Source organism: Onychostruthus taczanowskii, unplaced genomic scaffold (assembly GCF_017590055.1).
Source record: "Onychostruthus taczanowskii isolate IOZ18803 unplaced genomic scaffold, ASM1759005v1 scaffold58, whole genome shotgun sequence".
NCBI lineage: Eukaryota > Metazoa > Chordata > Aves > Passeriformes > Passeridae > Onychostruthus > Onychostruthus taczanowskii.
This window is the reverse complement of record NW_024503457.1, coordinates 7,117,526-7,134,799: the sequence shown is the minus strand read 5'-3', so window position 1 is coordinate 7,134,799 and position 17,274 is coordinate 7,117,526. Positions and strand designations below refer to the sequence as shown.

Here is a 17,274-nt window from a genome sequence, read left to right as displayed (position 1 = left end):
ATTTACAGTAAGCCCTTTCTTTTCTCTCATGTATCAGCTGAGATGCTCATTTCATTCATTTGTAGGCACTTTAAATGTGCAGTAGCATCAGTTTGATTTCTAGTGGTGTTTTTCTCCTATTCAGCCCTACGTGCAGGCCTAAACTGGTGAAGGATGACAAATTGTCTGTAGCCTTGCTGCTTACTTTGCTTGGAAAGAGGAGCTGGCTACTGTCACTGCCATTGAGGTGGGACAGCTGCTGGTAGGGAAGGAGGGAAGTCCTGCCCTGCCCCCAGATATGCAGTTTCCACCCTGTATGATGTCCCTCAGCAGCAAGAGATGCAGCAACTCCTGTTTTCCAAGGCTATCCCTGTCTCTCCTGATCTCTGCCCCTTTCAAAACAGAGTTGGAGTGACCCCTGCACAGATCATGTGCAGTTAGTATGTGAAAAAGCTCTCCATACACTGATGTCTGCTCAGAAAACTCCCCACTGCAGAAAAAAAAAATTGTGCCCAAAATTTTAGGTTCACCAGGTCTGTAAATTTGAGATTGGCTATGGAATAAGTTATGCTTTGCATTTTAAAGAGAGCTGTGGAAAATGAATAATAGTATATAGATATAAGAGAGGCTAAAAAAAAAATGAAGCCAATGAAATATGGGATAATATTTGCCTTTCAGGATTACAGCTTGTGCCATGACCATGAATAAATACGTGGAGGAAAATGTTTCTCAGAAATCCTACACAACAATAAAATATTTCATGAAGATGCTGAGCAGTGTCAGTGAGACTTTAATCTTCATCTTCATGGGTGTGTCTACAGTTGGGAAGAACCATGAGTGGAACTGGGCCTTTGTTAGCTTCACCCTCCTCTTCTGTTTAATCTGGAGGGCACTGGGTAAGCAAGTCTCTGACTATGGGTCAGTATTCTTTGCAATTGAAATGTTTTCTCTTCTCAAGTAGAAAATACCAAAAATTAGACAGAGACCCATCAGTTTGTGGAGTGGTTTTTGTATTAGTAACATGCCCTATATCACAGGGTCAGCTTCCACCTTTCCCTAAAATGGATCCTAAAAATCAGTTTTGCCCTGATCCTACTCACCTAAAGTGAGAGGCAGTCTGCTTGTTAATCACAATACATGTATTTAAGTAAACATTTATTTACAAATAAGCAAATTTTGTTAAAAATAATTAGCAGTCATTCAGGAATTAAAAAGGTTGTGGCAGGTTTTTGCTTGTTTGTTTGTGGGATTTTTTGCCTTTTTTTTGTTTTGTTTTGTTTTGTTTTGTTTATAATTTATGTTTACTAGCTTTGGGATTTTCCTTGTCAGTCCTTGACAAGAATAGTACCAAACCAGGAAATGCTGTAATTGAAGTGTAAGAAACTGATCTCTCCTGAATTTACAGTACTAGCTCTTTTTCTTTTACCTAGAGAGCTAAGTGCAGGGCAGGCTGGTAGGTCTTAAATCTGCTCCTCTCCCCCGCTTCTTCTCTAATGATTCAGTCCCTGCATGCTCTAATCCAGCTCTTAAGTCTCCTTTCAGAGCAGAAACCTGGATTATTCTCCTATGGCACCTGCCACCCCACAATCAATACTTTATGCTGAAAAGCAGACCAACAGCCTGATTGCCACCCAGCTCTTGCCCCCAGTGCTTGCTTCCTTCACCTGCCTTTATTCCTTTACTCCAATCTGCCACATCCCTGGAACCTTTTTCCAAAAGATACAGCAGAATTAACTGGTGTGTTGTCCCCCCATCCCAGTCCTGCATCCTTCATGTCTGTGTGAGTAAAATTGAGTGAACAGAAGTTTGCAGGGTTCAAAGCACAGATTGATGGTGGAGACAAACCAGTTTTCAAAATCACCTCAAGTGCAGTGAAAAAGCAATTAGGAGTCTTGGTCAAAACTGACACAGAGAATTATTGCTGTTTTAGAGGTGTAGTCTAGCAGGTAGCTGTCTTGTGGAGATCTATTAGCTGCTTCAGGTCCTAAATCAAGCTGACTCGAGGTGTTTAGCTCACTAAATATGTTCAAAATGATGTTCCTAAGGCTTTTTAGTTTAATATTATGGTATTGCAAGCTGCTAAGTAATGTTTCATTTAATCAATAATACATATTGAAGAAGCAAATAGAAGTATTTTTAAACAAATATTAGCATCATGGGCTAGTTCTGAAGTTCCCTTTTTTCCCTCTCCTCTCTGTATTTCTGTTTTTTTCCCTCAGGTGTTTTCGTTCTGACTCAGATCATTAATGTATTCCGGACAATACCTCTCACTTTTAAGGACCAATTTATTATCGCCTATGGAGGTCTCCGAGGAGCAATTTGTTTTTCACTTGTATTTCTGCTTCCTCCTGCTGTGTTTCCCAGGAAGAAATTGTTCATCACTGCTGTTATCGTGGTGATATTCTTTACCGTTTTCATTCAGGTAGTACCTTTCTTCTCCTGAACTTCTTCTTTCTCAGACAGGTTGTAAATAAGTACCTCTAATGGGTAGAAAATGAAATTTTCTAACTTAATGACTGTAAGGAACATACTTGAAGGTACTTGCCGTAGTCATAGTAGAAAAAATGCTATGCATACCACAGGCAGGTAGCAAAAGTATGCCAGATATTAAGTACTTATGCTAACATGTAAGTAGTACTAAGTATTTAAGACTAGTGAGGTTGGAGTAGAGACAAAAGATAATCTGAGCACAGCTTCAGTGCTAATTCCTTTTTCTAGAATGTTTAAATTTGTGTGTTCACTCAGAAGTTCAGTGTTGGACATAGTGCACAGTGAGCTAAAGACACTGAGGGCCCAGGCAGGTGAAGTGGAGTCTGGGTGTTAGGGAGTGATGCTGCAAACCACCTGGACAGCCCTGAAAAAGCACCAGGTGTGTGTTAGGACATGAAGAACTTGTCTCTGATGGCCACCTGGCCATGGAGACCTGGTCAAGGGTGAGCGAGAGACTGAAACCTGCAAAATGTCGAGGAGACCAAGCCCATCAGATAAACATATCAGACTGGTCATTATCCAGAGCAGTGAGAGAGATGTGAGTGGCTCTTAATGAAATTTCAGGTCTGTGGAAAAAAACATGGAATTTTGTTTCTCTGCCTTTTACATGGAAAAAGGTTCTGTGGGAAGCAAGTATCTGTGCTCATGCTTGGGCAGAGGGGCAAGGTGGAGGTCAGTTAGTTGACTTTAGCTGTGAAAACTGATTTTGAAGGACAGAATAATTTAAAATATGAAGATAAATTGAATGTGATATGAGATGAAACATGATTTATCAAAGAAAAACCTGGCATTATTCTTTCATAAGGCAATTTATTTTCTAGATTAATCTCATTTAACTGGACTATAGTAAAATCTTTGGGGCGGGGGCTACAGAGGAGATTTCTAGTACTCTAGTAGTTTAACTACTCATTAAATTGAGTTTTACATTGACATTAGGATGACTGTAAAATGAATGAAAAAAGAGCTTACAGTTCCTCCTTTAAATGGAAATAGAAGCAAAATATCCTTTGGGTCAGAAAGGATCTCTGGGGGTCTCTAGTCCAACCCCATGCTCAAAGCAAGGCAACCCTCAAGTTAGATGATATTCCTCAGGGCCATTTAAAGCTGAGTTCTGAATATATTGATGGATGGAGATACCCCAGCCTCTGGGCATCTGCTCGAGTGTTCAGCCACTCTGGCCAGATAATAGGCTGATATTATTAAAGGAATTCCTCAAGGATAAGGTAATACTCTTGTTAACTGACCATGGCACATAGATGTAGGAGGTTTTGTTGCTGATGTTTCTTGATGACAGATTTTGGAAAGTGTTCTCACGGTGACAGTGAGATACAGTATCCTGTAGAAAGAACTGAGGGCCAGTGTGAAAGGAACAGAATGAACCTGAACAGTAATGTGTGCAAACATGTCCTTGCAAAGACTTTCTTACTAGGAATTTCTCTTGTGAAATGGTAACCTTTGATTTGGAAAAAAAATAGGGAAAAAGATACAGGTGTACTAGCTGGTAATGGGGTAGATTTTAAGTCAGTGATACAGTGGGGACAGAAGAAAGGCAAATGTGATCTTAGGACACACTGAGGCAGGTATTTCCATTAGAGCACAGTGGCACGTTCTGGAGTGATCAGGGGACTGGTAAGCATGTCATGGGAAAGGAGACCAGGATGCCTTGGCCTTAGCAAGATGAAGGAGAAGAGGGACTATAATTACTGTTTATACGAGGGAGTGAACACTGTTTAAACTAAAGAGACAAATGTTGGCACAAGAACAAAGTGGTACACAGTGACCATGATGCAATTAAGAAGCAGCTTTCTAATTATCAGAACAATAAGGTTCAAGATGAGTGTTCCATTATGAGCAATGGGGCAAAGAAACCTAACTACTTTTAAAATAAAGCTTGATTCATTTACGAAAAGAAATGTGACCTGGGTGTCTGGGATAGGAGGGACTGATCTCAACACCACAGGAGATTCATTCCTCTCCCTTGTGCCAGTGTGTCTGTACAAGTAAACAAATTATCTTAATTCTTCCACAAATACTTGTTGAAAACCATTATATCATTCAGGAATAGCCAAAACTTTTTGTTCTTTCTCTGAGAATGGTCAGGCAAGGATACATATTTACAAAAATACATAATTTTATGATCTTAGATATCCATAATAGTACTGTTTACATATCTTTGAATACCTCTTTTGGACGTAAGTATTAAAAAGAGGACTTTATGTGTTCATTTTGAAATTATAGGGAATCATTTTATTAATTCATGTTTTTCTAACACAGAACAAAACTGAAAGAAAAAGTTTAAAATTACTATGGGTGGGATAGGCGATGTATTCCTGATAGTTTCTGTTATGTTGACTCTCTTGGAGCTCTCAGTTCTAGGGTGCCACTTTCTTCCTCCTGTTGCATTAATGTCAGCTGCAGCTGACAAGGACTTCATAGCTAAGTGCAAAACCTGCTAACCAAAAGAATGAATACACTTTTATAATTATTGTACTCTTTTTTTCTTCACAGGGAATAACAATTCGCCCACTCGTGGAGTTTCTTGATGTCAAAAGATCAAATAAAAAGCAGCCTGCTGTTAGTGAAGAGATTTATAACAGGGTACGTTGCAGCTTCAGTATCATAGGTGAAACCCTTGTATAGATGAAATTCCTAGTCCCATTCAGGCAGACAGGCATTCAGCATTCAGCATCAGCATTATGGAGAGGGTGTACTAGATTTCTTTTTGATAGCTGTTATAAGCACAATAATTGCAAAGCTTATATTTAACTTCTGGCAATTACAGAAATTATTGTTATGTATCCTTATTTTGGAATCTCTCACTTTCTTCATTGTTCAGATCTAGAAGTAAATTAATTTTCTGTAGTTTATTTCACACATGAGATACATGTTATTTTATAATTCAGCTACACCAGGAAACCTATGGCTTTATTTAATTACATTATACTGTATTTGATTTAATCTAATTAAACAAATGCAAACTTCTCTTAAACACACTCTTAAACTTACTAAACTCTTACACCATCACCCTTTTTAGGGATATATGTTTGGTACATGTGTGTCTCCAATTGTTGCAGATTATTAGCCATGCATCTTTTTGAATGTATTTCTCCTTGCAGCATACCTGAGGCAAGTGGTTTGAAATTTCAAAAGGGAGGAATAGTAAGGGCCACATTTGGGAAATAAGCCAATCTAGGCATCTAAAAGTCTGTCCTTTTAGAGCTTATCCTTTGGACATGTCTACCACGGTTTTTCCCTGAGACTGAGAGACCCCTACGATGGTTCCTGAATTAAAAGCAAACATGCTGCCTCTGGGATCCAGTGAGACCTTAGCTGAACTGATTCAGTTTTTCCTAATTGATAATAGACTCAGGAAGAGCGTGTTTCTAATATTAGGTGGACAGGATGCTTTAAGATGATACAAATTCCTAAAATAGGATCTCAGGACCTAATGCTGTCTGTGCATCTTGAGGGGCTGGTGCTGATGTAGGGAGCTTCTGTCCACTGAGATTCTCTTCTCCACAAAGTCATACTTGCCTCACTGTCAGGCCTGGGGAAGTTCCAGGCATAGCAGCAAGTTGTTAGGGAATTTCAAGTAAGTGAAAATATAAGAAAAGCCTTTAGTTTCAGGCTGGAGCTGAGCAAGATTGACATTGAGGGAATTAGCAACTAACTTCTGTCCTTTTGTGGCTGTGAGCTAAGGAAGATTGAGGGGGAAAGAAACAGATTCTGTCTTTGACCTTGGTTTGGACTGCTTTTGGTAGGACTGAAGCATTGTTCTGACTTGTGACTAGATGTTTCTGTTTTAAAGTAAGTTGAAAACTAATAAGGTCTAAGGACAAGGCAAGTGATGTGTATAAGTTTATGTAATGAACTAATGTTTTCCTTTAGTTCTTTGACCACGTGAAGACTGGAATTGAAGATGTGTGTGGACACTGGGGTCACAACTTTTGGAGAGATAAGTAAGACTGGCATTTGGAACTCTTTGTTAAACAGGAGAGGTTGAAATGGCTCTGCAGCAATAAACAAAGACTGTTGGGCATCAGATTTCATTTTCAGCATTTATTCTTGAAAGCATATGGTTGTTTTTAGAACATGTGGGTTTCAAAGGGAAAGTAGGAAAACAATGTCTTTTACTAAACCACAAGCAAGTAGAACAGAATCTCCAGCTGGGAGGAAAGGCAGTTCTCTGATCCCAGGGTGAAGGATGGTACTTTCTGAGGGTGCATGATTCTGACTGTTGCAAAGCATTTCCTGTATGTCTGCTGAGCCTTTTTTCCCACCCAGCTGTCCTCCTGCAAGCTGTGTTTCTTAGGGCAATTAAGTGATGGGTTAGTTTCCTATTTGACGGTAAACATACAAAAGCTAGTGGATTTCCTCTAGAAAGATCAAGGCAGCAGCTGGCATGAGATGCATGACACATCCTAATGGCAGGCAGCTCCACAGTTCTTGATGCTATTCCTTAAGACTTAGTGTCAGTTAAGAAGATTACCCCTGGCAATACCTGAATAATTAATATTTTTACTTTATCTGTGAATCATCATCATCATCATCATCATCATCATCATCATCATCATCATCATCATTAGGTTAGATCTAATTCCTTTTACATCCAAATTCTTTAGACCCAAAGCATGGGCACTGCTTGCCACCCTCTAGTCTCTGCTCCAAGAAGAATTTAAGTATTTTGTATATACTTATATATAAAAGTATTTTATATAAAGAGAGAATGGCACCAGCAAGAATGGCTGAGGAGAGCCCTCTCCAAATAAAAATTGACATAGGGTGGACACAGTGTCCAAAATTGACTGGGGGTGACACAGTGAGGACACCTTCCTGACGGATGAGTGACATGGGTACAATTTTTCTTTACTTAGCCTGGTTCTCCTCCGGTCTGTGTGAGATCTTTAATGAAAAGATTGCACAGCTAAGGAGAGTCCCACTTCTTCATGACCTTCACACCCAAGTTCAAGAATAATTTCAGAATGTCTGGAGGGCAAAATATTTTCTGACAAACAAAAGCAACACCAGCTGTAATCAATATTTTTTTACTAAGCAACCAAGAGGGTGCAGTTGCTTTAGAGAAAGGAACAACTTCTAAAGTTTTACAAAAGCAAGCTAAAATTTCAAAGAAAAAGCACTTGATGCAAATTTTGGCCTTTTATTTGTTATTACAGTAAATATTTAATGTTCTCTTTGTCTTGATGAAAACAGAGAATTAAAAATAATATTTTCTAATAACAGAATACCTAAAAGTTTAAAGTTGCTTCTAGGGAGACTGCCCATTAACACATTAACATATCTAACATATTAAGACTATCTATCTGAAGTAAAGTTGAAATTGACCCTTTCTTACGTTGCTCAGCATTAGGTTGTTAACATGAACAGCCACATTCCCAGAAAATAAAGTCCTTTAAAATTTTATTAACTGCAATATATTGCCTTTCCTTAACTATGCACAGTAAGAATTAACTTGTTGGGCTGGTTTGCCTCATGTACAGGTTTAAAAAGTTTGACAATAAATACCTGCGAAGACTTCTAATCCGTGAGAACCAGCCCAAATCCAGCATTGTTTCTTTATACAAGAAGCTAGAGATCAAGCATGCCATTGAGATGGCAGAGAGTGGAATGATAAGCAAGGTCCCATCATCGGTGTCTCTCAGGTAAGCAAGGGATGCCAGCACGGCCAAGCAGCTCAGCTGGGTCACACAATTTATTTAACAGGCTGGGCTGTAGGCAGGATAATCGCTTTGACTGAGGATGCTCTGTGTCCTAATGTCACCAGAACAGTAAGAGGTGTGAAACAAAAGCCTTTTGCCTGTAGCTTCAGGTGAAGTGCTGTGTTCTTCCGGCGTGTGTTGTTTCACTGGGACAGCTGCTTGCTGGAACATCCATCTGCCGTGTAGAGCGGAGATGGACTTGAACACATGCCTGCCTGCCTGCCTGCCTGCTGAGAATAGCTACAAGGGAAGCCTGAGGGGCATTTTGAATACTACCTAAATACAGTGGACAAATTACTGTAATTTTGATCACATTTTACGTCTTAACCACAGATGCAAATGAAATCAAGATTTCGTTTCTACATGTTACATTTTCGTCTATTACTTAGTTGTTTTGAAATGTTGTTTCCACCTCTAACAAAGGAAATAATTCAAATGTCATTCCTGACCATAAAAATAAAAACATTCTCTCTCTCACCCTCTCCCCTATTTTCCTTTTTTTCATTCTGCCACAGTGACTATCATGAAGGCAAGATAAAGCCCCTTTCTCCCACTGAAATGGAAAACATGCGAGAAATATTAACAAAGAATCTCTACCAAATACGACACCGCGTAAGGATGAACTTTTGCCTACATAAACATCCCACTGCTCTTGTAATATGCTGATTATCTTCTTAACACATCTTTGAGCTAGTACATCTGCTCTATCGTACAATAACAAATAATGCTCTTATTTACCTCTGTTGCCTTGAATCCATATCCTGTCATATGTACAGTAGCATATTCACATTCTTTTGTGTAAATACTTACTTGATCTTATACTATTGATAAGACAATGTTTTTTTTTCTTATTACCTCTGATGCAACCACAGTATTAAAGGAGGATCATAGGTGCCAATTCAACCCAACATTATCTACTTGTATCACTATATTGGTGACTTTGTGATATGGGATTAGATTTCCTATTTGCCTCCAGTTGTAAAGTTGTTTGTATTAAGAGCAGAGATCATGAATTGGAAAAATAGTGAAATAAAAGCAAAAGGACATTTCGCATTTGTCCTCATGTGGCTAAGTAGTTTGAATGCCTGAGCCCTTGGAAAACATTCAAAAATTGAGCAGGCTTCAGCTTGCTGGAGGTAAAAATGACTTCCCTCTAGGGGACTCATCACTTTCAAATGTCCTCTACTGACATACTGACCAAGCTACTATAGTGTGAGGGTAAACATGGTATTAAGCCAACATCTTTCATTATAAATATCAGCAGGTTAAAAAAAATGAACCAAAACCAACAAAAAAAAACAGGTGGTTGTGAAGCAGATGAATAAAAACATTCTCAGCATAATTATTGTTCTTGTTCTTAATCATCTGCAATACGATCTTGTTCACAAGGATTTATGATGCTTATTAAAGCAAAAAGCCTGGTTTTCCCTGTTCATATAGTCCAACACATTTGACATCATGCTTTCCAGGCTGTGATCACTGCTTTTCCATTTCAGACAATGTCCTACAACCGACATAGCCTGGCTGCAGATGCAAGTGAGAAGCAGGCCAAAGAAATTCTGATCCGTCGCCGGCACAGCCTTCGGGAGAGCCTGAGGAAAACAAACAGCCTGTCAAGGGAAAGACCGGTACTAGCATTTTATGGTGTTTTTTGTTGGTGGTTTTTTTTTTTGGTCTGTTTTTTTTAATTTTAATTTTTATTGAAAGCAGCTCTTTGTAGCTGTCATACAGAAAAAGCAATCTTCTGACATGCAGGGAAAAATCCTGAATTTGGAAGACAACTGCACATGTAATCTCACACTTACACCTTGAGTTGCACCCATGAGCCCCTTAATTTGTGTTGACACCTTCAGCAAGGCTTCAGTCTTGTAGAATGTGATATGGGAGTGGGATCTGCTGCTATAATTTTACCTCAGAGAAACTGGACAGGCTCTGTGCACAGTGTAGGTATGATCAGTGTTCTCTATCAGTATTTTGATAAAGTGTGGATGATTAAAGGTTAAAAATTACTTTGAGATAGAAAAGCTACTTAAGCTCTAAAATATAGGAGAGGACTTTTGACCACATCAGTCAGAGCAAGCTCTTCACTTGAAAAATATTATATGTTCTCTAGTATTCATAAAATGTAGTCAGGCCTTCAGATTTTGACACTGGTTAGGAAAATTTCTTCCACTAAGAAGGATTGCTGTGGCATGATAATATTTGGCTCTATGAGGCAATCTTGCAGTTGTAAACTTCCAACCATATTGGAATGGAGAACACTAATAAGGCAGGGAAACGGATCCTTTGGGTCATATCAGGAATCAAGGAAATTAGCTATCCTGTGAATATGTATTTTCATGTTACAGAAATATTTTGTGACTGTTGTCTTCATTCATACAGTTGTCCTTCAGCAGTTGAGGCTGGAATAATGTTTCCAAAAGGATGATAATGTCTCATAGGTGATCATTACTAGAGGTACTGTGGTGTTAATTATGACAACAAGACTGTTTCTGAATGATTTTTTTTTCTCAACCACAGTCACATGTGTTATCTTTTTCATACAATTAAATTATTTACTGTGTGGAATAGTGAGGACACTCAGCAGGACTTTTGGGGCAAGGAAAGAAAAAGGATGTCTGATAACTTTTTAAAACACACTGGCTATAATTTTAAGAATAATTATCCTTGGTATCTATTTAAGAATAAATCCTCCACAGAGGGAAGAGGAGAAAGAGGAAAAGAATAAAAATCCAAAGAGGAAAAATCTCTAAGGGAAAATAAATTTCCTTTCAGGTTCCCTTTGGGTCTGCCACAAGTAATGATATTAGCATAGGAGAGCTGGTAGACTGTAAAGATTTTAAAAATCTTTGTAGTAAATGTAAGAAAGGATGTCCTTGAGAAACTTTTGAATTAAAAAAAAAAGCAACTTGTCCTGGAAAGTACCTCTCATGTTCTAGAAGTATGACGTGTGGTCTGTTCCCATAGCCTTTAAATCTTGGTCTGGGGAAAACAAGGATTTTATGCCCTGAACTGGTAAATGATCATGCTGGTGCCTAACTTCCTCATCAACTTCAGTGTGACTAGTCAACTGTATAAAGTCATTTATATGTATAAAGCTCTTGCGGGATCAGAATGCAGATTGGTTCTTGAGCCCAAGCTACAGTCTCACCCAGATTTTTGCAGCTGACTAATAAAAAGTTTTGAACAAGTTTTAAGCTGCATGAAGTGCCATGCTTGCAGCATTTACCTTCCTTAGGAAAGCCTGTGCAGGCAAGGTTGAGGTTAGAGACCATGCATTTATTAACTCTGATCTCAGAGGGCATTTCACTAGGTTTTCATTTGATTAAACTGCTTGAGATTATTCAGTCTTTACCTTAGTTAGCACAGCCTTCAGCCAGCAATCAGCACTGAATGTGTTGTAAAAGATCACATATTAGCTAATTCAAAACTACTCTCAAGCCCTTTAGCTACAGAAATGTGTTCAAGCCTTAGTTGTGTATCTTAACATGGCATTACGCAGGTACACTAGGCTGCAGTGACTTAAAATGTTTTGGTTTTCTTTGCATGCAGGCTGCAGCAAATACAAAAAGATTCCTTTCACTTCCTAAAAACACTAAACTCCCAGAGAAACTACGAGTGAGAAATAAAACATCTTCCAGAGGTAATTAATTTTTTCTTCTTTTCTCTTACTGTGCTGCAGTCATTTTGCTTACGTAGAAGGAAGGTTTTTTCAGGGATGATGTAGAGAAATAAGCAAACTAGAGCATTTAAAACAGTGTGTCCTAAAGCAGAAATGTGAGTGTAGAGAAATGCCCTGGACAGAAGGGTTTTGTGGGGCTTTCTCACTTCCTATCCCATACTGGTGTTGTCCTCCCAGCACATCTCCTCATTCATGTCAGCAAGCAGCTGCCTGCTGCACTTCTGCACCAGGAACACTGCCATGGCTCATTCTTCTCATCTTTATTCCATAATCCAGATATCCCTCCTGGATTATGAGCCTATTTGGTTCTTTTCTCTCTGGGGTCAGGGTAGAGGACACTGCTCTGAAAAGCAAACCAGAGAGGGAAATGAGGACATTAGATCTAGTTTATTGTTCTCATGAAGAACTCAAAATGTTGTGGTTTACAACCAAATTGCTAACTTTTTTCCTCTGCCTAAACTCACAAACGTTTTATATTGTGGTTCTTGAGTTCTAACAAAAAAACATTTTAAAAATCTGTTGGAGCACAAATATTTGTGAAATAATGTGAAAACATTGCCCAATTTTATATCTATTACTTTTGATACTGGTTTCATTACCATACTTGTATCATTCTCGGGAGCATTTTCTTTCATGACAAGCTGTCATAAGGATCTCTTGCTGGGAAGAAGAAACCTGTGCAGAGTTTCTAAAATTTCCTGATCTCCACCCCAACTAGTTTTCCACTATTCCTAATTAATTTAATATATTGTGGTTTTGTCTGTTAATAATGATATTGTTGCTCTCCTGAGTGTAGGATGCTTTTATTCTGCAGTTAGTCTGCAGAGGTCACCTACTGTCACCTAGAATTAAAGAGAAAATATGCCTCCAGATTATTCAATTGTCAAAAAATATATTATTTGACATACTTAGAAGGGAAAAAGCCTGAAAACACAGTCTGATGAAGACCTCCCTTGATATATAATTATCTGGGTGAATGGACGATTACATGGTGATATATTTTGTTGACCCCTTCCTCACCTTTTTAAAAAGAAATGACATGAAGGCTACTAATCTAATTTGTTCGTATGACAGTTGCACAGTTATTTACTTTGATATATTTAAAACATCATATCTGATTTAAGTCGAAGAACAAATATGAGGCATTCATAAACTATTATTAAAATTATGAACAAATTACTCAAGTGTGCAAGTTTTGATGAACATGTTAATTCTTTTTAAAGAAGTTTGCTGGGGAAAAATATGCACATGTGCACATCCAGACTATCTCCAGCTTGGTTTACTGGCAATGATCATTTAAAGGCGTTCCCTAAACAATTATGCCAGCTTTCTCTAGAGCATATTCTATCCTGCTGTGAATGGTAGGAAGAGTCTGCAGCACTTGCAACCTATAAGATTTGCCCTGTTGATTCTGTTTCATGTCTTACATTCAGCCTTATTAAGGATGGGATATTTCTACCCATCTGTACATTGACCTTGAGAGATCCTTTGCCTGGTAAGAGTGTTAATGCTCCTTTTCCAAAGTCAAGTTTCTAGAGCCCCTGTACATGCTGTGCTCTGGAAATGCCTCTTGGTTTAGATTTCATGAGATGTGAGGCTGAGAGATCTAATTTTGGTATCCTGTTTGTATGTAAGCAGGGACTGGACCCTAAGTTCAGAGAGAGGCAGTCTTTTCCTGTCAAAAAAACTGGAAATTTCCCAGAAATGGGGAAATGTCACTTCAATCAAGGGAACACTTGGTAATCAAGGAGCAGCTGTGTGAGGCCTTTCTAAAAATCATACTTTTGATTTTTTAAAGTCAAATCTCTCCCCTATTTTGGCAGAATTAAGAGGCTGTTACTGGGTCTGATCAGAAAGCACTGAATATAGAAAAATATGGGGAAACCTTATTCTATGGCTGCAAGGGCTCAATGTGCTGCTACTCAAATATTCCTGAAACAGTTATATTCTACACCTAAAACTAAACTTTTGTTTTCAATTAACAGTGGGTGACAGCAGTGACTCTGAGTTGGATGCTGCTACCACAGTGCTCAATCTAAGGCCCAGAGCAGGGAAAATCTTGAGAGACCAGAGACTGAGACAACAGAGGCCACTACCTGAGTTTAGGGTGGAGTGGAAAAACGAAGTTGACGGGAGCCAGGACGGACGAGGAGAGCAGCAGGAGCCAAGCACTTTGCCTCAGCCATCCATTGGGTTCAGACAGCCACTGCTGACAAGACCAAGATTTGGCACTTTGAGCAGGGAAGATTTGACTGCAGACCATGGGCCAGCAAGACCTATGCCACCACCTCGGTTAGTTAGGCAGGCATCGCAAGGGGACAGGCAGAGAAATAAGCCTGAGAACCAGCTGTACTGAACATAGCCAAAGGAGAACTATTGATAACAAACCATGGACATACTGAATTAGGATTCCAAATGATCTGATCAGACTATGGGATCCATTAAAATAACACAACAAGCCTCCATCTGGGTCTAACCACTTCCATTTGAGTTAAGTCGACTCCATTAACTAAGTGAAAGGAATACTGCAGCAATTGCAAAATTAAAGATACAAAACCAAAATATATCTCTTTTACAAATAACTTATGGCAATGCTTTAATTTAATCACATTATTTCCACTGTTAAAATAGTATGGAAATGTGCCTTATCACATCATCTCTCATGGAACCAAGTCACGAAGGTTCAATACCCAGTTTTCTGTTGAAGTCATTGTTGAAAGTCCAGTGATTGGATAGATTCTTAAAAAATAGCCCCAAACTTGTGTATCATTTCAGATTTTATTTATAATCAATAATACTTGTTTTAACCAGAGCTTCAACATGAATACCACTGAAAATTGCACAATGCACCTATCATATAGACTTCTAAAGAAGAATAAATATATTCCTGAAGCCTAGTTTGCTTGAAGACCTCTGATGCAGAAAAAGAGGAAGAAGAGAAGAAACAAGCTGCAGAGGAATTGCAAATAAGGCTTATAAAAAGGACTTGCAACAAAGACCTGAATATCTTGAATTTTTACTTTCTGAATTTTTGGCAATATGTTACCTTTGAAAGGTACTAAGGATCACCAAAGAAAAACTGAATTACCTTGGCTTTCACTTATGTCAGCAAGAACTCAGAGCGCTTAGCAGGATACTAGAAGGCCTAAAAACAAAAAAACTTCAAGTGGATAAATAATGTTTTGAATCAAAATTGCTTTTTTGCACCTTAGTTACTTGGTTGCAATGTAATGCAAACACAGCAGTGGAATAGTTGCAGAGCACTGCACGTAGACAAAGCGAGCAGTCTCCTGTTTGAGTCAGGGACCACTGGGACTCAAAAAAGCTCATGCTTGTGACCCTGGTTAATTTGTTTTACTTTTTGTTTCCTCATCTGTAAGAGGGGAAAGGTAATCTTTTCTTTGTCTGATCTATGCACTCCAAGGAACAAAAATGTTCCATGTAATTTGTTTTTATAGAAAAGTAGCACAGTGGGGTCCTGGAATCAGCTGAAGTCACTGTGCACCTTAATACAATGGACTTCTTGATCCTAGCATCAATGGCTGCCATTTGAGGGCATATGGGAAGCATTAAAATAAATGATACGTAACTGTAGCTCTCAGGAATTTGCACTTTCTGTCCCACATAATCTAAGTACTGAGCTTGCTTTAGCACAGATACACATTTCAGTACAGTGCAGAAATAATTTTCTTTCTACTTGTTACAAAATTGATAACTTTCATTGAAGAATGTACACTGTGAAATCATAACTTTTCTCTTTCATTAGCACATTTCTAAATCTGTGGGCAATAAGATTAATTTTTTTTTTTTATTTAAGCTTGTTTTGAAAAAACTATTAAAAATCAGAGTTTTCTTTTAAAACCACAAAGTAGATTTCTTTCAAATGTTCTTGGGTGGGGGTTGATAAGTGGGGATGTAAGACTTTCCTTCTTCTAACAGCATTTCCAAAATACTTATTTCATGTATGTATTTGAAATATCAAACCTTCCCAAACTCTTTCCTTAGGTCCTTTAGTCCTTTTCCTCTGTTCAATCTCTGGAAAATTCTGCTGTGTGGCAAATGCAAAGTCTAAGCTGCAGAGGAATGGCTCTGTGAACCCTATAATCCTCAGTCAGATGTTCATGGCTATTCTCAACAAATGATTATTGTGGAAATCAATACTTAGCTGTCCTCTAGTGATCATCTCCTGTTTGGAAATAAACTTGGGTTCAAGCAAAGCCAACAAGTTTTAAAAACAAATTTAAATTTGTCTTTCAACAGGAAAGTACTTTCATCTGTAAAATTGTCAGGGAATGCTATGTCACTGTGTTATTTGGATCATGTTTAAATAAGAAAAAAGCCTCGAGTTTTGATTTCAGTTTTGAGACAACATCCTCCTTACAAATCAGATTGTTTAAATTAGATGTTTTATATCAGGCCGATCTGAAAGCTGACCAAATCAATAAATGTGAAATGTTGCACATCAATATTTAGTTTACTCTCCATGGAGTTTTCTTGTTTGTGTGCTGGTAATGACCAAGCACTTGGCTTCTGTCTGGGGAGAGCTGCCATTCATTTTTTTTTTAAGCAGTTATTTTTTATGACACAATTTTAAATAATGAATGCAGGTTTCAGGAACCTTACTGCTATGCTGGCTGCCCATTAATGCAGGGCACGCTCACATTATTTGTGCTTAAAGTGGTGCTCCATAGTACAAGCACATCAATTTGAAGGTCGTTTTTATGAAATACCGTCTTAAGCTCTTTGTTCTTCAAAACATAATAGCATGTTTTTACCTTTCCAAAGCACTTGAAATTCACAGAATACAAGCATCAAGGCACATCTCCAGCATAGTCACACTGTGAAGCAGAATTGCAAATCTTCTGGGACTCTGTGTCCTAGCAAGTACCCTCTGCCTTCCTCACTTCTGGTCTTCCCACCCTTTTCAGGCTCTTTTGCTAAATCAGACCCTTGCCATGTCTGATTTCTGGGTACTCTCCTTCTCAGTAGCAATGACAGGAGCAGGTGGCACAGGCATTGTTCCAGTTAGCCCTTATCATTCAACTCTGACTCTGGTTTGGGTCAGAGGTCTACCTTTGCCTTTTTTTTTTTTTTTTTTTTTTTTGGAGCCTGCAGAGGCGACATCCTTCATGTTGTATCAGTTTGTCTGCTGGAGGATGAAATGCCCAATAAATCTGTCCTCGAGCACCATCTGATGGGGAAAGTCATGTATTGACGGAGGACAACGTTTCTTGCTTTTTCAAGGAAACCGGATCTTCAGCAGTGACTGGGAAACTTGCCAAAGCCACAGACAAATATTTTGTTTCCAGTTGGACTCACCAGTACACTCTGGGCAGTATAGATATTTTAATGCATTTTTGATGAAGAAAGTTCAGTTTTAGGGATAGTGGGAAAATATAGCTCCAC

The 17,274-nt window shown here is 38.5% G+C and overlaps 1 protein-coding gene across 1 annotated transcript in view; it reads left to right on the top strand.

Moving 5' to 3' along the window:
- Positions 1-16,334, top strand: part of SLC9A2 (solute carrier family 9 member A2) — a 33,886-nt gene extending 17,552 nt beyond the window's left edge. Inside the window, exons 4-12 of the mRNA XM_041417985.1 lie at positions 658-875; positions 2,199-2,401; positions 4,978-5,067; positions 6,358-6,428; positions 7,968-8,129; positions 8,702-8,798; positions 9,683-9,814; positions 11,739-11,829; positions 13,854-16,334. Of these exons, the coding sequence (XP_041273919.1) occupies positions 658-875; positions 2,199-2,401; positions 4,978-5,067; positions 6,358-6,428; positions 7,968-8,129; positions 8,702-8,798; positions 9,683-9,814; positions 11,739-11,829; positions 13,854-14,224 (1,435 nt within the window). The 3' untranslated portion in view covers positions 14,225-16,334. The remainder of the gene's footprint in view (positions 1-657; positions 876-2,198; positions 2,402-4,977; positions 5,068-6,357; positions 6,429-7,967; positions 8,130-8,701; positions 8,799-9,682; positions 9,815-11,738; positions 11,830-13,853) is intronic.
- The last annotated feature ends 940 nt before the right edge of the window (positions 16,335-17,274 follow it).